The 21228-nt window shown below is 38.1% G+C and overlaps 1 protein-coding gene across 1 annotated transcript in view; it reads right to left on the reverse strand.

Annotated features, from left to right (window-relative positions):
* Window positions 1–2944: 2944 nt before the first annotated feature.
* nlgn3b (neuroligin 3b) overlaps window positions 2945–21228 on the reverse strand; it is a 41421-nt gene continuing 23137 nt past the window's right edge. Inside the window, exons 3-8 of the mRNA XM_007235842.4 lie at window positions 20622–20657; window positions 19383–19538; window positions 15710–15895; window positions 12825–12949; window positions 11316–11983; window positions 2945–8026 (exon numbers count right to left, since the gene is read on the reverse strand). Of these exons, the coding sequence (XP_007235904.1) occupies window positions 7156–8026; window positions 11316–11983; window positions 12825–12949; window positions 15710–15895; window positions 19383–19538; window positions 20622–20657 (2042 nt within the window). The 3' untranslated portion in view covers window positions 2945–7155. The remainder of the gene's footprint in view (window positions 8027–11315; window positions 11984–12824; window positions 12950–15709; window positions 15896–19382; window positions 19539–20621; window positions 20658–21228) is intronic.

Below are 21228 nucleotides of genomic sequence, written 5' to 3' on the forward strand. Positions count from 1 at the left end.
TCTTAAAGTAAAGTCATGATCAGTACAGTGATGGCGAAGATTAGCCTGGAGATTAGGCTACACTATGGATTGTAAACAATGGTTTTTAATAAGCTTTCTGTGCACTTTTAAAGTTATTAATGCCTCATTTTAAATGTCAGGGCTCTCTGGAATCTAACAATGAGGTGTGGAGCTACTTAGAGCCTGGATAACGGTGAAAAAAGGTATTTATCTGCAGGGGCAAGTGGATGCCCCAAAGTGACTGTTGTAAAGAGTGCTGTGCAAAAAGCACAAAATTACTGGATCTCGGAAAGCTGCAGGAGAGCAGAGGTGGGCTATTCAACTAAGGTTAGTATTATTTTTTATCATGATTTACTACACCCAATTTTACACTAGAGTTCTCCTTTAAGGGATTACTTAAGGGAAACGCAATATATAAGGGAACATTTAAAGGGTTAAGATGATTTACAAGAAAGCTTCTTAATAAAGCATTTTTTCGGCAACACACTTATCTTTAAGGAATATTTCTTTAATCACTGTTCCCTTTCTATTTTATCCTTTACCACATACTCTGTATGCTTATTATGCTCTATTCTATTGGTACTTTAACCCCTGATCAATACAGTTTATTTTCTTTATCTCCTTATCATTACATCATTCCTTTTATCAATGTACCCAATACATTAGGAGGTGGTTTCCCAGCGTAGTCATACACAATATTTTCCTTTCAATTAAAATTTTATATTTAAAAGGCTGTGTTGTCTAAGACTAGGCTTAATCCTTGTTCTATCTATCCTTTAACTGATTAGTCAAACACTATATTGCTGTTATGCCCTGTTAATACCCCTTTTTTTTACCTTTTTACTCAATTCTCTTTATTCTTTAAGCTCATTTGCTGTATCATTTGACTATATATCGCCTCAGACCAATGGAAAAGAAGCATATTTTTATAGATTTTTATAGATTTTTAGTATACTACATGATTGGATGCAGAAACCATACCCGTGACACTGTGTGAAACTTTCTTGATAAATGGACCAATAGAATTTTTTTTAAATGACTTGAAATAAACAATTCATATTGACTTCCTTTAAAAGTTAAGAAGTTGCTGTTTTGTAAAAAAAAAAAATTATTGGACAGCAATGATATGCTTCTTCTTTTGTCCTCTACAATCTACACCCTGTTTCCATAATCTTCTACCCACTATAATCTATTCCCTTTAATATGTATTCCCATACCCTACTCCCTTTATCATCCCTTTTCCCTCAAATTTATTCCTTATTCCCTTTATCATTTAACTCATATATCCTTTTACAGTTATCCTCCAACCCTCCCTGTGTGCTATTTCCTTTTCTCTATATTCTCTATGTTCCCGACTCTCTTCATTATCTAACTCCTATACCCTATTCCCTTTATTCTCCTCACTGTATCGGTTCTGGTGAGGGTATGAATCGGGCCACACAGGCTGAGAAGCTCCAGCTGAAGGTATTTTAAAGTCTCTTTGCTCTGACCCCAAGACAAAAACACTAAATAATGAAAAAGGTGTGCTGCTCCAGACCATGAGAGTGCTGGTAGCAAAGTTAAAATAAATAAATCATACTTCACCTACGAATGTCCACTCAGTAGCCGAGCTAGTGATTTTTTGTGTAGCCCCATGACTACTCAAAGAACTGTCTGGATTCCCTAAATGGTTGGTTGCTTGGTTCTCTCTGATGGAGGTATTACATAAAGAGTCTTTTCTACAAATGGCTCTATAGAGCATCACTTCATTTAACCCTTTTGTGTTGAGAGTGTAGGAAATTCCACTTCTAGTGAAAGTGAGAGCTGTCCTGTTACGAGTGTAAGTGTATGTGTAAGGTTAGTAAAACTATGTTAAGGGTAGTGTTGTAATACTTGAGTCTGGTCTTGGTTTTGATCTAATTTGGTCTTGACTCAGGCTGACATGGACTTTGTCAAGCTTTTTGTCAAGACCAGCCAAGTGTAAAACGTGTCTGAGGTAAAGTTAATTAGAAAAACATGTTTTTTATTGTTATTGAACATATTGTTATTGGACCATGGTAAGACGATGACAAAATGTAAGATTTCATTTGAGAAAACAAAATATGGCTTCTTTACAGGTGAAGGCCATGTTTTGAACAAAGCCTAAAAGATGTCATCTTCCCTTTTGTTTTATTTTCCTTTCATTTGAAATAAAAGTGTGTCCTTCAAGTTTTGACTCACCCTGTTCATAAGTATATATTTTTTTATATAAATGCACAATAATGTATTTAATTTACAAAAATTTTGACTTGGATTCACTAGAACACGTTCCCAGATTAATTCCCAGTGATTAAGGGAATCCTGAACTACAGTGCATTTTGCATTTTTCATTGTAAGGGAAATATAAATGAAGACTTGGCTTAAAACCTTGGAAAATCTTGGAAACGTCCGCTATACCTCCCGATCTTGGTCTTGGTCTTGGACTACACATCATCTTGAAGGGAGATTTCCTATTGAAAACAAAAATGAGTCAAAGACTATGATCATTATTTATAACACATTTTAGATATTTTCTATTACCTACCAGAATGTACCATTTACAGAAACACACACACACACATACACACACTGCAGCAGGAATCTGCAGGACCACTGCTGCAGTGTGTGTGTGTGCGTGTGTGTATGAGATGAGATGTGGAGTGAGATTGAAACAAGGGCACATTGAGCACAAACTAGCACAGCTTGGAGAGGGAGGGGAAAAGACACACAAACACAAACACACACACCACACACACAGAAGCCTCACAGCCACAAACAATAGTGGCAGTGTGTGCGGCCTGTAGTAAACATTTTATGGTTTCGCTAAAAAACATCTCCATCTTCACCTACTCAGACAAAAATAACTCTCCCTCTCACACACACACACTCGCGCACACACACACACACACACACACTCAGTGAAAGAACGAGAAAGAGACAGCAGCAGTAAGCAAACTGAATATTTACTGCAAATCTGAGGATAGACATGTGTACAGCGTATAAAAGGGGACGAGAGAGGGGGATAAAAGCTTATATATATATAGAGAGAGATAGAGAGAATAAAGGAAAAAAGAAAATGTATAATGGAAGAACATGGGAGAGAATAAATAGAAAGGAAGAGAAAAAGTAGAAAGACAAATTAACAAAAGAAAAAAGAGCTGAGAAAAGCAAGGGAGAGGGGGAATAAAGAGAAAAGAAGAAGAGACAAAGTTAGAGAAAGAGAGGTTTCAGATCTAAGAAGTTTAAAGGACAGAATAAAAAGAGAGAGAGAGAAGTGTTATAAAGCAGTAAGTATTTACACACAAAGATAGATAGATAGATAGATAGATAGATAGATAGATAGATAGATAGATAGATAGATAGATAGATAGATAGATAGATAGATAGATAGATAGATAGATAGAGAGAGAGACTGGAACAATTGTTCTGCTGGTTATGAGAAAAGTTGTTTTTATAGAAATTTGGCACAAACGTTAGCGTTCGCCTTGGGTCAGTATTCAAGGGGGAGGTTAGCGCTGGGCTAACTAGCGGCGCAGCTGGATGACATCACTACTGGCATAGCCTACCCTGCGGTCAGCTGTTACTATGGTAACACTCTCCGAGCTCATCGTGCCTGTGATTGGCACCGGCAGTTAGCGATTTCGCACTGTCCCAGTTAGCACACAGTCACACACACACACACACACACACACACACACATTCGCTGCTATAGAAGCCCTATAATCTTCGTATATTCACACATTCATATTTCATTAGAAACAATAGAGCAATTTGTCCCATTTAGCAAAAGCCAGCAAATGGCGAACTACTTAAGAACGTCGTAAACATACAGAAATAGCGACGATAATCCGAAAACACAGAACGTAAACGTACCAAATCAATCAGACGCAGAAACACAGAGCATCTAAAACTGATCAGAACCCAGAACCCATCAGACAGATCAGAATAAAGAGATATATCTGCCAATAGTATGAAGACATTCAGTCTATTCCCATCAGACAGAGGAGAAATAAATCACCTGTTTTTTGTTTCTGGCTGCAGTTTGAGAAGTTTTGAGTAAAAATTCCTTTTAATAAAACTTGACATTTATAGAAAAAAAATAATTTTATGTTTTAGATACATTAAGTCATAACTTTAAGGAGAAAGTCATTATGGTCAAAATCTTTAATAAAATAAGTATTTTTTTGAGATACTGGGCCATATTCATTAAGAGAAAACAGTGAGAAAACAAATTCTATAATATAGATTTAAGGATTAGCAGATTTTGTAAAGTTGCTGTGAGATTTGGACTAATGCTCTTTCACCTCAATTGCACATTGCCTTTAGTAATGTATACTGTCAAATTATTTCACAACATTAAGCCACAGAAGCAAAAATTATTAACCCACACATTTTAAAGCTGACTCTGATCAGTTTGATTTGAGAATCATGATAAACAAAACAGCTGCAGCAGAGAAGGCCTCGACTCTCTTGACAAGGAAATCAGATCATTCATAGAAAACTTTCTGATTAGGATGTAAATACGATTTATATCTGTCTGACTAAAATAAAGAAATAAAAGAAATGCAGAAATAAAACACAGGTGAGAGGTTGGTGAGTTGTTTCTCCTGCACCTGGTGGGAATGAGCTTCTGTATAAAACTCCCTCAGCGAAATTCTACCGAGAGATTCTGTGAAGATTAATCTAAACTGCTGTTCTTCGTAATAAAAGCCCTCGAGCTGAAGATGAATCTATTAGTCCTCCTTGCGGAGAAACGAAGCGAATAAATGAAAAATACAAATGAAAACAATCTTAACATCAATCCATTTTGTTTTGTCCTCTAACAGCTTTCCAGGCTGTGAAAATAAGCAGAGCGTTAACAAGATTAGTGATAATAACGCCTCCAAACCAAAGCGGCCTGTACAGAGTTAATAGATCTAATACAGAGACTGTACAGACATAGTTATTACTCATTATTACACATGTTATTACTGTCTTATTACAACAGACATGACAGATGGTTTGTGGCACAGTGGAGAAAGTTCTGGAGCCTCAGTTTTTTTTTCTGATTGTCTATAAAGGTTTGAAAAGTGAGTTTTATGCCAGACCACTCCATATAGTCCAGCCGCAGCACCGCAGTACAGTACAGTCTTCCACTCCGCTCGACAACATGGCACAGTCCGGACACAATCCCTTCACAATCCAGTATGTGTGTATGAACAGTGTGTAAAGAGCATCACAGTCTGATGAACAGAAGAAAAGGAAATTGGCACGTGATTGGACAAAAAAGTGCCCTGCTTAAATTAGCACAAAATAATCCGTAATCCACTCCGCTCCTCTTCCCCAAGCTCTGCCCACAACTGTGTTTCTCCTTAGTTACTGTAGTGAGATGATTTACAGTGAGGATTGTGGAAAGGTGAATTGTTCATTACTGTTTTTTTCCAATAAACTATTGACTGGTTCAAAACTGGTTTAAAGTATAGGTAGTTTTATTGTGGTTGATGTTCTGAGGTGTTAAATGCAGAGAACTGTGACCCATCACTCTCTACTAAACACCATTATTCTCCAACCACACACTCTTTCTCCAACCAAACATCCCGATTCTCAAATAAACAGCCTCATTTTCCAATAACAGCATCATCCTTCAACCAACACCATCATTCTCCAACTAAACACCATAATTCTCCGACTAAAATCATCAATCATCAATCAACAATCATCACCATTCTTAATCAAACATCATTATTCTCTATTCAAGCATTACCATTCTTCACTAAACACCATCATTTTTTTGGCATATATAATCATTCTTCACCAATCATCACCATTCTCCTATAAACATAAAATAAAATTCCTCACCAAACATCACTGTTCTCCAAAAAAAAACATCATTCGTCACTAAACACCATCATTCTTCACCCAACGCCACCATTCTCCAACCACTCATCACCATTCTTAATCAAACACCATTATTCTCTATCCAAACATCACCATTCTCCACTAAACACCATACATCATTCTGCACCAAACCCCACCAGCAGTCTCCATCAAACACCATCATTCTTTATTAAACACCATCATTCTGCATACATTCTATCAACCACCAATATTGTACATTAAACGTGTTATTTCTCTATCAAAGACCACCATTCTCCAACCAAACCTCATCATGCAGCACCAAACACAAGAAGACACATTCTCTAAACAAACCATGCTCCACCCAAACACTACCTTTCTCCTCCAAAACACCACCAGTCTTTAACAGTCACCATCACTGTCCAACCAAAACCAACCATTCTCTAACTAAACGCCATCATTCAATCTCCACAGGTACAAGCAACCTGTGATGATGTGTTGGAGAATGCATAGTTGGTTCTTCAGGTTTTAGAAATACTAAAGAACTGACAACAGACCATCTGCGTGATTACACTTACGTATTTTAGTTTTAATTTGCTGATTTTAACTGAATTATTATGATTTAAACTAATTGTAAGTGCTGTAAACCTATCAAGTGCTCACTTGGAGCTGTCACTAAAGAAATCCTTGTACTTCAGACTTAACTTTAATCAAAGTGCGCTCTTTATACATTATCAACTGTTAGAAAAAGTCATTTTAGAGAACTGTACCATGAGTAGCTAAAGAATAAGATTTAGAAAATGGAGTAAATATGCCCTATGAAAGTTTTATAGCAGTATCCCCTAAGTATCTGCAATTTGGCAATTAGTTTATTTAGCTTGTTTGAAGTTGGCTCAGTTTCATCACACCCATGCACTCGCTCTGTAAATCTTGTAAACAAGAGAGTGAGGGGCTTCACGCTGTCAGGTGACACCATCTGCTGTCCGTCTGTTAAGGTAAAACTGGCAAAATTACAACAGTGCCCTGTGGGGAGCAGGGATTGGCACAAGTCAGTTAATAGTTATGTAAGTGTCTGGGTGATGTGTGTGTGTGTGTGTGTGTGTGTGTGTGTGAAAATGCACATTAACACTGGAGGTCTATGGGGATTTGCTGGATTCCTGTACTTTGTTCTACCAGTGCTAAAATCTGCTGAAGTCTGTGTTGCTGTGTGAACAGATTTGAACTGGTTTGAACTGGTCAAACTGTAGCTGTAAATGCTGGTTATGCTTATATATGTTAAAACTGTCTGAAACTGGCTGGTTTGGACCAGTGGTAAGTGCTGTGTTATACTCTGGTTGTCGAGTGTGAGTGGGGAAGGCCGGTGTTGTTGTATCCGTGTGTGAAGGTGTTGTAGGGGTGCATGCTTGGATACCCCATCAGGGAACTGGGTGACATTGTGATGGTGTTGGGCGTCATTGTGACGCTGTTGGGCGTCATGGCGACACTATTAGGCGTCATGGTGGAGGCGGAGTTGGGGGTCATGAGCGGGATGTCGTCGGGGGAGCGGCGCAGGGTCAGGGTGTAATCTCTTGGAGACGAGGCCGGAGTCAAGCGCAGCGGGTCGCAAAGAGACCCCTCCTCCTTCTCACACCCGCCAAGGGAAGTGGGTGTGTAGTTGAGGTCGTTGGGTGGGGCCTGGCGCTGGGTGGCAGGCTGTGGGGGCGTGTCCTGGCGACTGCGCTTGTCCTTGCGGTAGTAGAGCGCAGCGAAAGCTAGCACGTTGAGGAACAGCAGCGAAGCTCCCACGGCGATTGTCACGCTAAGCTCGGTGGAGTAATCCCGCGGGTTCGCGATGACCAGCGGGCCGCTGCGGGCCGTGGACTGAGGCGGTGGTCGTTTGCCGGGCGTTCGAGCCTTGCCACCCCCTCCTGGCCGAGGCGTGGAGCTGCGGGTGCTGTGTGTGGTCTGAGCCGGGGGGACGCGGGTGGTGGTGGAGGTGTAGTGGAACATGTCATGCAGGTTGTACAGGTGGGGTACCAGGTGCTTCCAGAAGGCCACCTTGGTGGCGCGATAGTGGTCGCGGACGCGGGGCTTCAGGCCGATGTGCAGGTACAGCTGATCGTGAGGGCTGTACTTCGACCAGGAAACTTCCTCAAAGCGGTTTGCCTTTGTGTGGATGAACTTTGTGTCCTGAGGAACAGGCTTGTTTGGGTCTCTGAAAGAAGAGAGAGAGATTTTTTTATAGAAGTAGAAATGCCTCATATCATTACATTTCTCCCATGTATCTTCAACTTAAGAGCATAGATCTGGCCAAAAAAAAAAAAAAAAGCCGACCCAACCCAACCCGTACCATAAGCTGTCATCAAGAGCCCAAACCCGATTTAAATCTGACATTTTTATAACATTCTAACGCATATGACTGTTTTTAAGATCACAGTGTGATTTGTTGCTTTGCTATACTGTGATTGTCACGCCACTAAATATACATTTAAAAAATAGCATTAAAAAAAGAAAGGCCTACATCACAGACAGCTTATTCTGAATTTTAGCCTTATTCTGAATTTAGCCTTATTCAGATTTTTTGCCTTATTCAGATTTTTTGCCTTATTCAGATTTTATGCCTTATTCAGATTTTTTGCCTTATTCTGATTTTAGCCTTATTCTGAATTTTAGCCTTATTCTAAATTTAGCCTTATTCTGGTTCTTGGCATTATATTGAATTTTATCCATATTCTGAATTTTAGACTTATTTTGATTTTAGTCTTATTCTGAATTTTAGCCTTCTTCTGATTGTTTGCCTTATTCTGATTTTAGGCTTATTCTGATTTTTGGCCTTATTCTGAATTTTAGCCTTTTTCTGAATCTTAGCCTTATTCTGAATTTTGGCCTTATTCAAAATTTTGGCCTTATTCTGATTTTAGCCTTCTTCTGATTGTTTGCCTTATTCTGATTTTAGGCTTATTCTGATTTTTGGCCTTATTCTGTATTTTTGGCCTTTTTCTTAATCTTAGCCTTATTCTGAATTTTGGCCTTATTCAAAATTTTGGCCTTATTCTGATTTTAGCTTTATTCTGAATTTTATCCTTTTTCTGATTTTTACCTTACTCTGATCTTTAGCCTTATTCTGAATTTTAGCTTTATTGGCATGATATTGCTGTATTGTTTCTAATTCTGATTCTCTCTATGATTGTAACTCTCAGTCTGTTTCAAACTGTCAGTCTGATTCTAATTTTCAGTCTGATTCTCACTCTGATTCTGATTAAGCATTTAAATGGACTTGTCATAGTTATAAGAACACTGCCTTTATCAAAAACAGTCTAGGGAAGAGCATATTTGTGTCCAATCTGTTGGGTGTGTGTGTCAGTCTGTGTTAGACTCCATCTGGATGTCTTCCCTGCTGTCACAGTTTCTCAGTCTTTCCTAGAGGGCGCTGTTTCACATTCCAGTCAGCAGCTGTAACTCCTGCATTTCCTCTCTCTGTCTCTCCCTCTCTCCTACTGTGACCTACTTCAGGATTCTTTTTCAGGCCATTTCCACGCTATGCACCTGCTGTCCACACCAGCAGAGCACACCAGCAGAGCACCAGATGAAACTTTACATGCTGAGGATGATGCTGGACTCATACTGCATCACTTTGGACTATTTGCAGCCATTAACACAAAAACTGCACTTGCAATTAAATTGAATCATTATTAGTCATTATGGTTCTCTTTTTGGAATTTTTCAAAAATTCCCAAACCATAATTCAGGTTGCCACCAGTATATTGGTGGAGAATATTTCCTCCAAGAAATATTCACCACATCTTTTCAAACTGCTGCTAACACAAAACCAGTTCAGCTCACCATGCTTAGAGGAGAACACTAACTTCTAAATCTGTGACAGTAGCCAACAGACCTACAACCTAATCAGCATCAAGGCCAATTTATACTACTGCGTTGAACCTACGCCATAGCCTACCTATCGCCAGGTACCCTACGCTAAAACCCACAGCTGCGATTGGTCCGCCTGGCCTCACGTTCCCGCCCACACATTCCCGCCTTCGCGGGTTTAAATTGCAAAGGGACACAGAGCAGAACCACTAATACGTGCCCGCAAAAGTAGGTAAACGTGCATTAGCTGCGTAGCACAGTCTCGCTGGAGACGCTACCGCACAGTTTCGACGCAGAAGTAAAAACTGGCCTTCAAATTGAGTTATACATAAGCAGTTATCCTCTCTGGGACTCCTAACCACAGATTTCTGTTGCATCCCTGCGACCTCCCAATAACATCCAATGCTTATATGGCTGCATTACTCAGCTGAGCCACATTTATTGTGCATCATAAAGCATGTTGTCCATGTTGTCATTTTATTTTATTTGTTATTTTGTTAGCTCCTGGAGGATTTTACCATCAGCTTCAGCGTGAGCTATGGGCAAGGCAAACTCCTTAGAAAGGATATTACTCAGACAATAAAAGTCACTTTGATTCCGAATCAGTTCTGACTCTGCATGGAAACTACTAGGTTCTGTTTACTCAGCTTGCAGGTTCTGAGGCTGGTAACTCTGATAAACTTTTCCTGTGCAACAGAGGAAGCTCTTGGTCTCCCTTTCCTAGGGTGATCCTGATATGAGCCAGTTCCATCATAAAGTTTTGTGATGGTCTTTGTTACAGCACTAAAGGATACTTTCAAAGTTCTTGAAAATTTTTAATTGAATAACCTATTTTTGCTACTCACTGTATACCAACTCTACCTCTTCACAACACAACTGATGCTCTCAAACTCAATAAGAAGACAGGAAATTCAAGTCATCCAAGTAAGAGGTGGCTACTTAGAAGAATCTAATATATACGGCTCAAAACACATTGTGACTGTTTTTTTAAGCTTTGTCAAATAGAAAATTACACTAAAATACATTTTAAATGGACCCTTCTCTATTGCTTCATTTCCCTCAGTTTTTCAGAGTTTTTATTTTTTTTGAGTAACCGAGGGCTATGAAGGATACTTCAATCTGACTGTTGGCTGCACTTTTCAGATGTTTGGAACAGCCTTCTGTGTTACAGTCGCAAATGAGAAATGCAAGAATACAACCCGTCATCACAGCTATACTGTTGGGTGGGTTAAAGCAGGGAAACCACTAACATGGGTGTCCCCAGGACGAGGGCTTGAGAAACACAGATTTACTTAATTGTTTATTGTTCAATAGTATATCTGTATTACCACATTTAGGATTACTTTTTCTTATTATATAGTTCAGGATTTTTCAGTGCTGGTCCTGAAGGCCCTCCAAATCTATTGCCCCCCCCCCCCCCCCCCAAAAAAAAAAAAAACCTGACTCATACAATAAATTAAATAGCAAATCTTTCAGAATGACAGTGGTTATGTTAAAGCAGGGAAATCACTAAAATGTGCAGGGTACAGTGCCTCCAGTACCAGGATTAGAAACACTGGTTTAGTTAGCTGATTTGTATTTTCTGATACTGTTAACAGTTTATTGTTTATTGTCCATTAGTAGCTTTGTCTTACCCAGTTTTGGCAAAGTTGGTCCAGTAAGTCATCACAACAGCGCTGAGCATGATGTCATTGCGTGAGAAGTTGCAGGGGAAAAGCTCAGTTGGTCCAATCAGTGGAATTCCAAACACGTAGGGGATTTCATCTCCGTGGGCGGAGTCAGCCCAGGCCGGCTTCATGGGGCTCTGGCAGTGGTGGTAGAATGCGTAGAAGAACGTTGGGGATCCATAGCGGGCGTGCAGGTCTGCAGTCACCATCGCAGGCTCCACCCACTGGTGGTCAGTGAACATGGCCACCAGCGTCTTGCGGCGGGTCTCAGGGTTATCCCGGTCTGCCCAGTCCGTGTACATGAACTTTATCGTCTCCCTCAGTGTGTCCTTCCCCTCTGGGTAACCATAGAGACCATCCACAAAATCCGACACGGCGAAATCAAAATCCGATCCGGATACCCCACCCTCCTCAGGTTCCACAACACCTTCAACAAAGCGGAGTCCCTCCCCCTGGTTGACGCCCAGCATGATGTCGTAGTTGAGGAACTCGCCCTGCTCCATCAGCACCTCTGGGTCATCTGGAATAAGGTCGCCATCAATGACAGGGCCAAAGGCGATGTGGAAGCGCGCGGGCTGGATATCCTGCTCCACCAGCTCCCTGTAGCTGCGCTTCTGCATGCACAGCACCAGGTCCTGCAGATAAACATACATTAAACTTATCTTATAACTCTCCAATACAGCGCAGTGTTTTACCTGCTCTTGTACAGTGCCATGTGTGTGGGGGGGGGATTATGCTAATGCAAATACATTATTTGTAAAATGATGCTAATGCTAACATTAACAATTATTTCCATTTTTAAGTCCATTCCTGTCACCTAAAAATCTCATTATTTGAAGATAGTATGTCATTATTATGAGATAATAAATCAGTGAGATATGAAGTCCTTATTATGAAATATTATGTCATTAATATGAAATATTATGTCATTAATATGAAATATTATGTCATTATGATCAAATATGACACATGATAATATATTTGATAAAAAGCCATTATTAAGAGATTTTAAGTAACTATTATGAGGCAATAAATCATTACTATGAGACGCAAAGTCATTATTTTTATAAAGTGATCATCTGGCAAGAGTGTGCTTCTATAGAATGGAATATAATTGTGATTAAGGCTGCAGAATATATCATTTCATCATCATCATCACTATGTATGTATGTGCAATAGAGACATTGCAGGACATGCAATTATTAGTGCAATGTTAAATTATTTTTTTAATGATTTTTGCTACTCGGTACAAAGAAAAAATACACTGTTCATATTTCAACATCTACTAGATATCTACAGGTGGACAAATTGTATCTGTTTAATATAATTTTTATTACACCAATTATTACATCAACAAAAAACATTGCAATGTATTTTTCTTCCACGATTTTCTTTCGTGCAGCCCTAACTGTGACTGTGATAAATACTGAAATAACGACAGTGACATGCTGTTTTCAGAGATGTGGGGAAACCTACATGTGTATCCAGCACATTGCAGCCCACGCGCTCGGCCAGCAGACGGGTGTACTTCACCGGCTGGTAGTTTACTGACCAGCTGGACAAAGCAGATCCACTCTGGATGATCGCTCGGTGGAACAGACCTACATAGAGAAAGAGAGAGAGAGAGAGAGAGAGAAAGAAATAGAGAGAGTAAGAGAGAGAAAGAAATAGAGAGAGTAAGAGAGAGAAAGGGAGAGTGAGAGAGAAGCAGAAGAATTATCTAAAAAAAAGGTACAACATCCATAATGTTCTTATAAAAACTAATGAACAGAATGTAGTTCTAATACAAGTAAATAAATGACAGAGTGTAAATGAGTGAGAGAGTGAATTAGTGAGTAAAACAGTAAGTAAATGAGTGAGAGAGTGAGTTAGTAAGTAAAAAAGGGAATAAATGAGTGAGAGTGAGTAAAAAAGGGAGTACATAAGTAAGAGAGCGAGTCAGCGTGTAAAAAAGGGAATAGATGAGTGAGAGTGAATCAGTGAGTAAAAAAGTGAGTAAATGAGTGAGAGTGAAACAGTGATTAAAAAAGTGAGTAAATGAGTGAGAGTGAGTCAGTGAGTAAAAAAGTGAGTAAATGAGTGAGAGTGAAACAGTGAGCAAAAAAGTGAGTAAATGAATGAGAGAGTGGGTAAAAAAGTGAGTGCATGAGTGATAGAGTAAGTAAAAAAAATAGTGAATGAGTGAGAGAGTGTTCTATGACGTTTGACCAGTGTAAGTGATTGTATGTGTGGGTGCGTGAGTGAGTGAATGGAATAAGTCATGCAATAAGTGAATGAGGAAGTGGTTGAGTGAGGGAGTAAGTGAGAGAGTGTAAGACGGAGTGCATAAAGGAGTGAGGGAATAAGGGAGTGACTGAGAGTGAGGTAGTGTTAAAGTGAGGAAGTTGAGTGTGTTAGTTACATGATTTACATCATAAAATAACACTAATTACTAATATGAAAAGTAAATCCACTTAATCTTTTGAACTGTGAGTGTGTGTGTGGGAGCTGAGCAGTACAGGGATTTCATCCTAAATCTGAAATATCACCCCAATTACACACACACACCTCATAAAGTTGAGCACACACCATACACTACACACACAATTCAGACAGTAAGAAGAGCTAAGTGGGTCAGTAAGCAGGACACTGAACACACACACACATGCACACACCTATAGACATACTGTATATCTACATAAAGATATAGGTTTGCACATACACATATAGAAAGAGTAAAGAGAGAACAGTAGAGAAGAAAAGAAGAGAGGAAAGAAGAGGAGAAGAGATAGGAAATTAGAATATAGGCAAATATTAAAGAGAAAAAGGATAGATGAGAAGACAGGTGAGGAAAAGGCAGGAAAGGAGAAAAAAGAATAAGAAAAGAAAAGAGAAGAGCAGTGAGGCAGTAGAGTTGGTTACCATGGTTTTTAGCATATATTACCATGGTAACATAGAAAGTGCTAGGTCTGACCATGGTCATTGGTACCGTAGTGTTTCTCTACCCAGACTGTTCATATGACGCATGTAATTTTATTTAACTCTGTTGTATCAGTATATGACTGCATTATATCATTATGGACCAATACTTCAGAAAGATTAATAATTGACAAGAAAAGCACCCAGGGTTGCTGTGAAACTGGGTATGTCTCAGACAGACATTTAAATGAGTGCAGGTGGGGTCTGACTAAACATTTGGTTTTGCCACAAGAAGAAGTATAAGTTCTTCCCCCGCTTCCCTATGAAAAGCCTCTCATAGACTGCGTTTTGGTGAAAAGGCTTTCATAGACTGCTTTTGGGTAGTGTTCCTCTTGGCGAGAGATCGCTGACTGCTAAATACGGTAATATAAATGAAGTTATACACTTATATAGTGCCTTCCTAGAAACCTAAGCAGCTTTTCAATTATATTTTAGACAGAACCACAAAACCACTTATTGAAACACACACCAGTGAGAAGTGACAGCCAATCGCACACAACGTACTCTTAACCGGAACAACTCTCCACAATTGTCCACCAGACACTGAGGAGCTGACCCAGGAAAGAGTGCCAATCCATATCTGGGCATAGTTATATATCCAATTTATCTAATCTTCATGTTTTTGAAAAATTGTCAATGCACCTTATGTATTTTTGCACTGAAGTGCAGAATTATAGTTTAGTTCTATAGTCTTCCTGCACTGAGACTCCTAACCGTTGCCGTTCAGAGGTAAGTATATCGGACTGTAGCCAGCTACTAACCACCGGATAGCACTGCTGAAGTAGCATTAGCATTACCTGCTAACCGTACTAAGCGCTAGTTAGCTCTTTGTCGTTCATAGGTGAGTATATCGGACTGTAATCTGCATGTTCACCTTGTTAAACCAAGTTACGTGGGATGAACCGCTAGCTTATATCACCCTGGGTTTCTGGAACACTCAGGGCTCCTTAGTTTAGCGCAGTCTGGCTAGCCTTAGTGGAAATTTGGAAATCTACGTTTACTGTAGATAAACAAAAAGGCTTTAATCACCAATAATACCATTTTTCAGGAGAGAAATCTGTGTAGATTAACATCAAACATTCATTTAACTTTAACAATAATGCGCCTTATAATTCACTGTGCCTTGTGTATGAAAATATACCAGAGAATAAATGTTTATTGATAGTGCACCTTATAATCTGGTGCACCTTATAGTGCAAAAAACGGTAATCATTGTGTGGTGTTTATATTTTTTCTCATATTTGGGAATTCTGTGTTTATAAAACTTATGAGGCTTATATGGTTTATGGTGATTCCGGGATATGGAATGTGATATTTAGGGCATTGTGAGAAGAGAATTGTATAGTCTATAGCAATTCTGGGAATTTGAGAGGGTTGCATTTGAGAATCTGAAGTGCTCTTACCCTCTGAGTGGTGGGAGAGAGTGAGCAGACTGACACATGATGCTCCAATTCCTGATCCAAAAACCGTGACGCGACCTGGATCTCCTCCGAAATACCCAATATTTTTACTGATCCAGCGCAGAGCCTGGATCTGATCCAGCAGCCCGTAATTTCCTTTAGCAGCTTGATCACCGGTACTCAAGAAGCCTAGGACAGCAACACACACACATATTTAGTGTACATTATTTGTTCAAATTCAGATTTTTTGTTAATTAAAGAAAATAGTGCATTTAGGATGTTCAAAATCAAGATAAAAGAAGAAGCATCTTTTCCAAATACACAAGCTACTGTTATTTGGGAGATGGGGCAGTAGTTTGCCAGCTGTTAGCACTTGCCTTGATTAGTCCACCAATGCAAAGCCCACACAAAGCACAGCTGTGCACATGTCCAAGACAGCCAAACAGTAATAATTTCCAATTACCTGTATTTCCAATAGAAGCCATAAGAGACTGATACCTTATCAATCACTAAAAAGCACAGGATATTTCCTATACAAAAATAATCTATAATCTATGAAAATCACTACAAATGATTACATACATTCACTACAAAAAAATTCCAAAGCTAAAATAAAAAGTGTTTTTGCTTTCTGAAATTTTTAAATATTAGTTTTTGAACAGCAAACATAATATAAAAAAATGCATTAATATATGGTCATTGGTAATGGTCTGTGATCTGTATTTTCTAATGCAATATTTACATTTAAAATATTTTTTAAATATTATTTTTCCTTCAATATTTAAAAATTGTATGTACTTTCTGTCTCTATAAGATATACAATTATTTTAAATGATTTTGTTTTGTGACATTTTTATCATTTGTATGTGTCCCTTATGTGTCCTTTATTTGTTTGTTACACAAACCTTTTTTTCTATAAATAATGAACTGTTGCTTTAAATTACATAACAACATGGAAGCTCATCGTCTGTGCCTTTTTTTAGCCTGGACATGTTCTTATTCTCATGTTCTTGTACTATGTTGATTTACTGCTTTTACATATTAAGCTGGGTCTGTCTTGGTTAACCCAACTATAAAGTAAAAAGGTTTTTTTTTTCAAATGTTTGTTCTTCATGGATTTTTTTAAATCCCACCTGTTTTGTAGAGTGACTCATATAATCACTTTCCTTTGACTTGAAAACAATATTTTCCAAAAAGAGGATGAGAGGATTATCTGTTGCTTTGTATGATGCAACTCCCTTCTTCTTCAGCTTTTTAGAAAAGAGTGTGTGTGAAACAGAGTGCATGTGTGTGTTTCTCTGATCATAACCTCAGCACTCATTAAATGTTGAATAAAAGCTTGCTGTCATTTGTTTGTGTGTGTGTCTGTCCTAATGTGGGTATGTGTGAGTGTATGTCTGAATGCTGGAGGCTGAGTGGGTGGAGCTAAATTGCGGTAGACTAAATGGGCGGAGCTAAACTGCTAAGTTTTAAATAAGGAGCTAAACTCTTGTAGACTGCTAAATGGGTGGAGTTAAACTGCTAAATTACTAAACAGGTGGAACCAACATAATAAATCTGTGGCGCTACAATAATGTAGGCTCAGTGAGAGGAGCTAAACAGGTGTAGTTTAAATGATTGGTGTAAAATTGCTAAATAGGTGGGGAAAAATGTTAAATGGATGGAGCAAAAATAATGTAGATTTAACAGATGAGCCAGTGAAGCAAGCTGGAAATTTGGGTATACTGTATGTAAATGTATTGGACTGTATTTTGACACACTAAAATAACAAGCATAATAGAAACTATACATCAAATGTAATGGTAAAGCAAACCTTAACAGCAAGCAGCATAAACTGAAGTGTAAAATGTGAATATACAACGTATTTTAGTCTGTTACAGCAGAGATCTGTCACTACTGTACTGCACTGTTTCTGCTCTTATGTCTCTCTCAGGGACTTAGCTGCACATGGAAGCCTGTATAACGAAGTTATAAAGCATTTATAAACCACTCTTACAGCTTCTGGGCTTTTTATGACAGCACATATGTTTCATCTGACAAGAGACATCTTGTCTGAGGTTTAGAACTCTCAAGCTCCAGAGTGACATGAACAGCTTATTAATCTTTTATACAGAATTTTCTAAATGATTTAGAGCACATACATACATATACTGTATATTTGTGGCCAAAAATATTGGACATACATCTTTTATTTAAAAAATAAATAAATAAAAACATGGGGTAGGGGGTGGGTTGAAGTTCAATTCAGGGTTATACACATAATTCTTGCTCAATTGTCACTTGGCAAGTTAGACCATGGCCAGGTGCTTTTGATTACCATTAAAAAGATACTGACGTACAGCTGCGAAACGTGTACTGACTAAACTCTGAGAGTCCACATGTAAGCTGCACAGAAATATTTGGATTTAAAACATTACTAGATATTATATCTATGAAGCTATCAACGGCTTTTATACACAGGGCCAAGGCCAGGACACTGAAAAATATAGGAATGTCTTTGAAAGGGAGAAGCTGCTTCTTGTGCATAAGTGAACTTTCACAACTGTTGTAGATTTATAACAAGAATATTCTTTTAGATGTGCATATTGATTGATATGTCAGGATGGGTCAGGGACGGGGGTGGAAATCACGGGTGGTGGGTTAAAAAGAAAAACAATATATATATATATATATATATATATATATTTTTTTTTTTACAAAAAAAAAAACTCCTGCCAGAAATCTGATTGAATATTTGACCACTGTTCTTTGTAGAATTGGTTAAATTAAATCTATTAGTAGCTTTATGAAGCATTATATTTTTTTGTTTTATGACATTTAGCAATGCACAGTCTACATATTTAAAACAAAAGTGTAACAAACAAAGAGGAACTACATATGTCAGAAAAAAATATTTAAAAGTTGTGGACAAGAATGCAAGTGCATGTTTGAGAAATTGCACTAACATATACTAACACAGCAGCATATCATTATTTTCTTTTATTTTAAAAAGGGGTTAGTGTGTCAATACTTTGTGTACTAACCTGCCAAAACTGTATCATTAAGATTAGTATAGAGGATATACCCTATAGTATATAAGTGTGCACCACACAACTGGGATGAAGCCTTGGTCTTCTACCATACCTTAAACAAAACCAAGCGCCAAAACTACCCAAATAACTGCTCCAAGCAACATTCCTGACTTGTAAATCTACAATAATTTTTCTCAGATCTGCTCTACTCTCTGTGTCATTATTGAGCATTGTTTACTCTGTGTTTTTTTTTAGGCTTTACTCTTTGCCTGTTTTTTCAACTCTGATTTGTGCCTTGTGATTTTGCTATTAAAGATTGTCTGTATTTGCCTCCCATTACCTGGTGTTGTATATGTGTTGATGCTTTTATGCGACTGTTAAAAGGTGTTTTGAATCTTTCTGCACTTTTGACCCTGTGATGATTCAAATAAACAACTAGAAATTCAATGTTGTAAACAAATGTATGTCCATTATAAGTAAGTGTTTTTTTGTAAAATGTGAATTTCCAAAATATTACGTATTAAGGAATGTTTTAATTATTATACTACAAATTTAAAAAACCTCTTCACCATGCAAATAACATATACAGTATATTTTCAGAAAGTAATATTGTTCTGTGAATAAAATAAATATTTTTCTTTTAAACAAATAATATGTGTATGTACCCAGTATTCCCACTCTGTAGTTAAGTGTGATGACGATGACATTGCCGTAGCTGGCGAGGACGCTGCCATCCATGATATTTCCAGTTCCCTCCATGTAAGATCCACCATGAATAAACAGCATCACTGGCCGGGGGTCCTCACGGGCCTCACGCAGTCCTGAAACACAAACACACAAACAAAAACTTCATCTGAATGCTTCTTCAGATTTATTTTAACCACAACAAATATAAACATAAAAATGGCAAAAAGAAGTAAAACTATACTGCAAACATGAAGATAAAGCTAGATAAATAAAGGTAAATTATACTATTAACATCTCATTAAACCTAGATTTATGATAAAGTAACACTTAATTACACAGAAATGTGTAATCTAATTTTGTGTATTAATTACCTTACACTCAATCACTGTAAATATAATCAAATATTGTGTAATAATAATAGGAAACTAAATCACACTGTAAACATATAAGCAAAATCTGGTGTAATGATAATGTAGAGTTAATTTCAAAGCATACATGAACATTTTCTCTAAGATTAACGTGAAGTTAAACTACACTGTAAACATGTAAGCATGTAATCAAATCTGGCATAATAATGCAAAGCACTGTAAACGCATCAAATGTAGTGCAATGATAATGCATAAATATTGCCTTTCACAAATGACCTCACTGTATAATCAGGGTCCACACTAGCAGCAGAAATTGAATTATAAAAACCTCTTGAATTTGAAATTTGAACGTGAAGAGCGTTTTCTAAGAGCTCTCTTTAAGTTATGCGGTTTAAGTAGCCAGGAAGCAGGAAGGCATATCTGGCTACATGCTAATGAAGTCTTATAAACCCAGAATAAATAGCAGTTTAATAAAAATCCAGATTAGCGCAGATGTCAAGATAATGATGTTAATGCTGTTTAGTGCTCTGAGTGAACGAATGCTGAATGGCTGTGTGTGTTGATCCTGAATTGAGTCTGTAAATGTTAGAGCTTCATACAGCATTCTGAATTAGTGTGTGTGTGTGTGTGTTTGCATTTGTGTATGCGTGTGTGTAAAAGGCTAAAGGCAGATAGCGGCATGTTTACACACTCGCTCTGATTCCTTCCAGCTGACGCAAGGCTGCAGAAACCACAGCGTCAATCCCCTTTACCAATTACAGATCGATGAAAGGATCATGAATAAATATTTAACAAGAAAGTTATTAAAAATGAATAAAAAGAAATACGAGTGATGAAAACAGGAAATACCGTCATCGTCCGATTCCCCTCCCGCTTTCTTAGTGCCTGCAGAGAGTCAGAAAGAGTGAGAAAGATTTTAAAACATGAGGCTGTATTTGAGGATAAGATCTGCTGTCTTAGAGCTGTATAAGCAGGTTTTTATGCATGCAGATTACATGTAGATATATTACAATCCCCCTCTCCAGTCTCCACCAACAAATGTGTTCTTCCATAGCAACAGTTGTGAGGTTGGAGGTTTGCAATTGCAAATTCATTGCAAAGTGAGCAAAGAAATTTATTATATCCAAGGTAGGTGGACAAGGTAGAGCATAATGTCATAGGGCAAGAGGGTGGGGCTTATGCATTTTATCTAAGGAACGTGGCCAAGACGGGGTGGAGTTTATGGATTCAAGAGAGTGGAGTTTATGCACAGGTTACATTCATCTAAAAGAAAGTGGAGGGGCAGAGCTTATGCATCTTGTGATTCAACCTAAAGAAACTGGACAAGGAGGGTGTAGGGTGTGCATTTTAGTGCAGTATATCACAGGACAAGAGGGTAGTACTTATACAATGAATGCATTTATCTAAAGAAACTGCAAAATAGGGGCAGAGCTCACAGACCTTGTGCATTCTACTA

Source organism: Astyanax mexicanus, chromosome 1, assembly GCF_023375975.1.
Source record: "Astyanax mexicanus isolate ESR-SI-001 chromosome 1, AstMex3_surface, whole genome shotgun sequence".
Lineage (NCBI taxonomy): Eukaryota > Metazoa > Chordata > Actinopteri > Characiformes > Acestrorhamphidae > Astyanax > Astyanax mexicanus.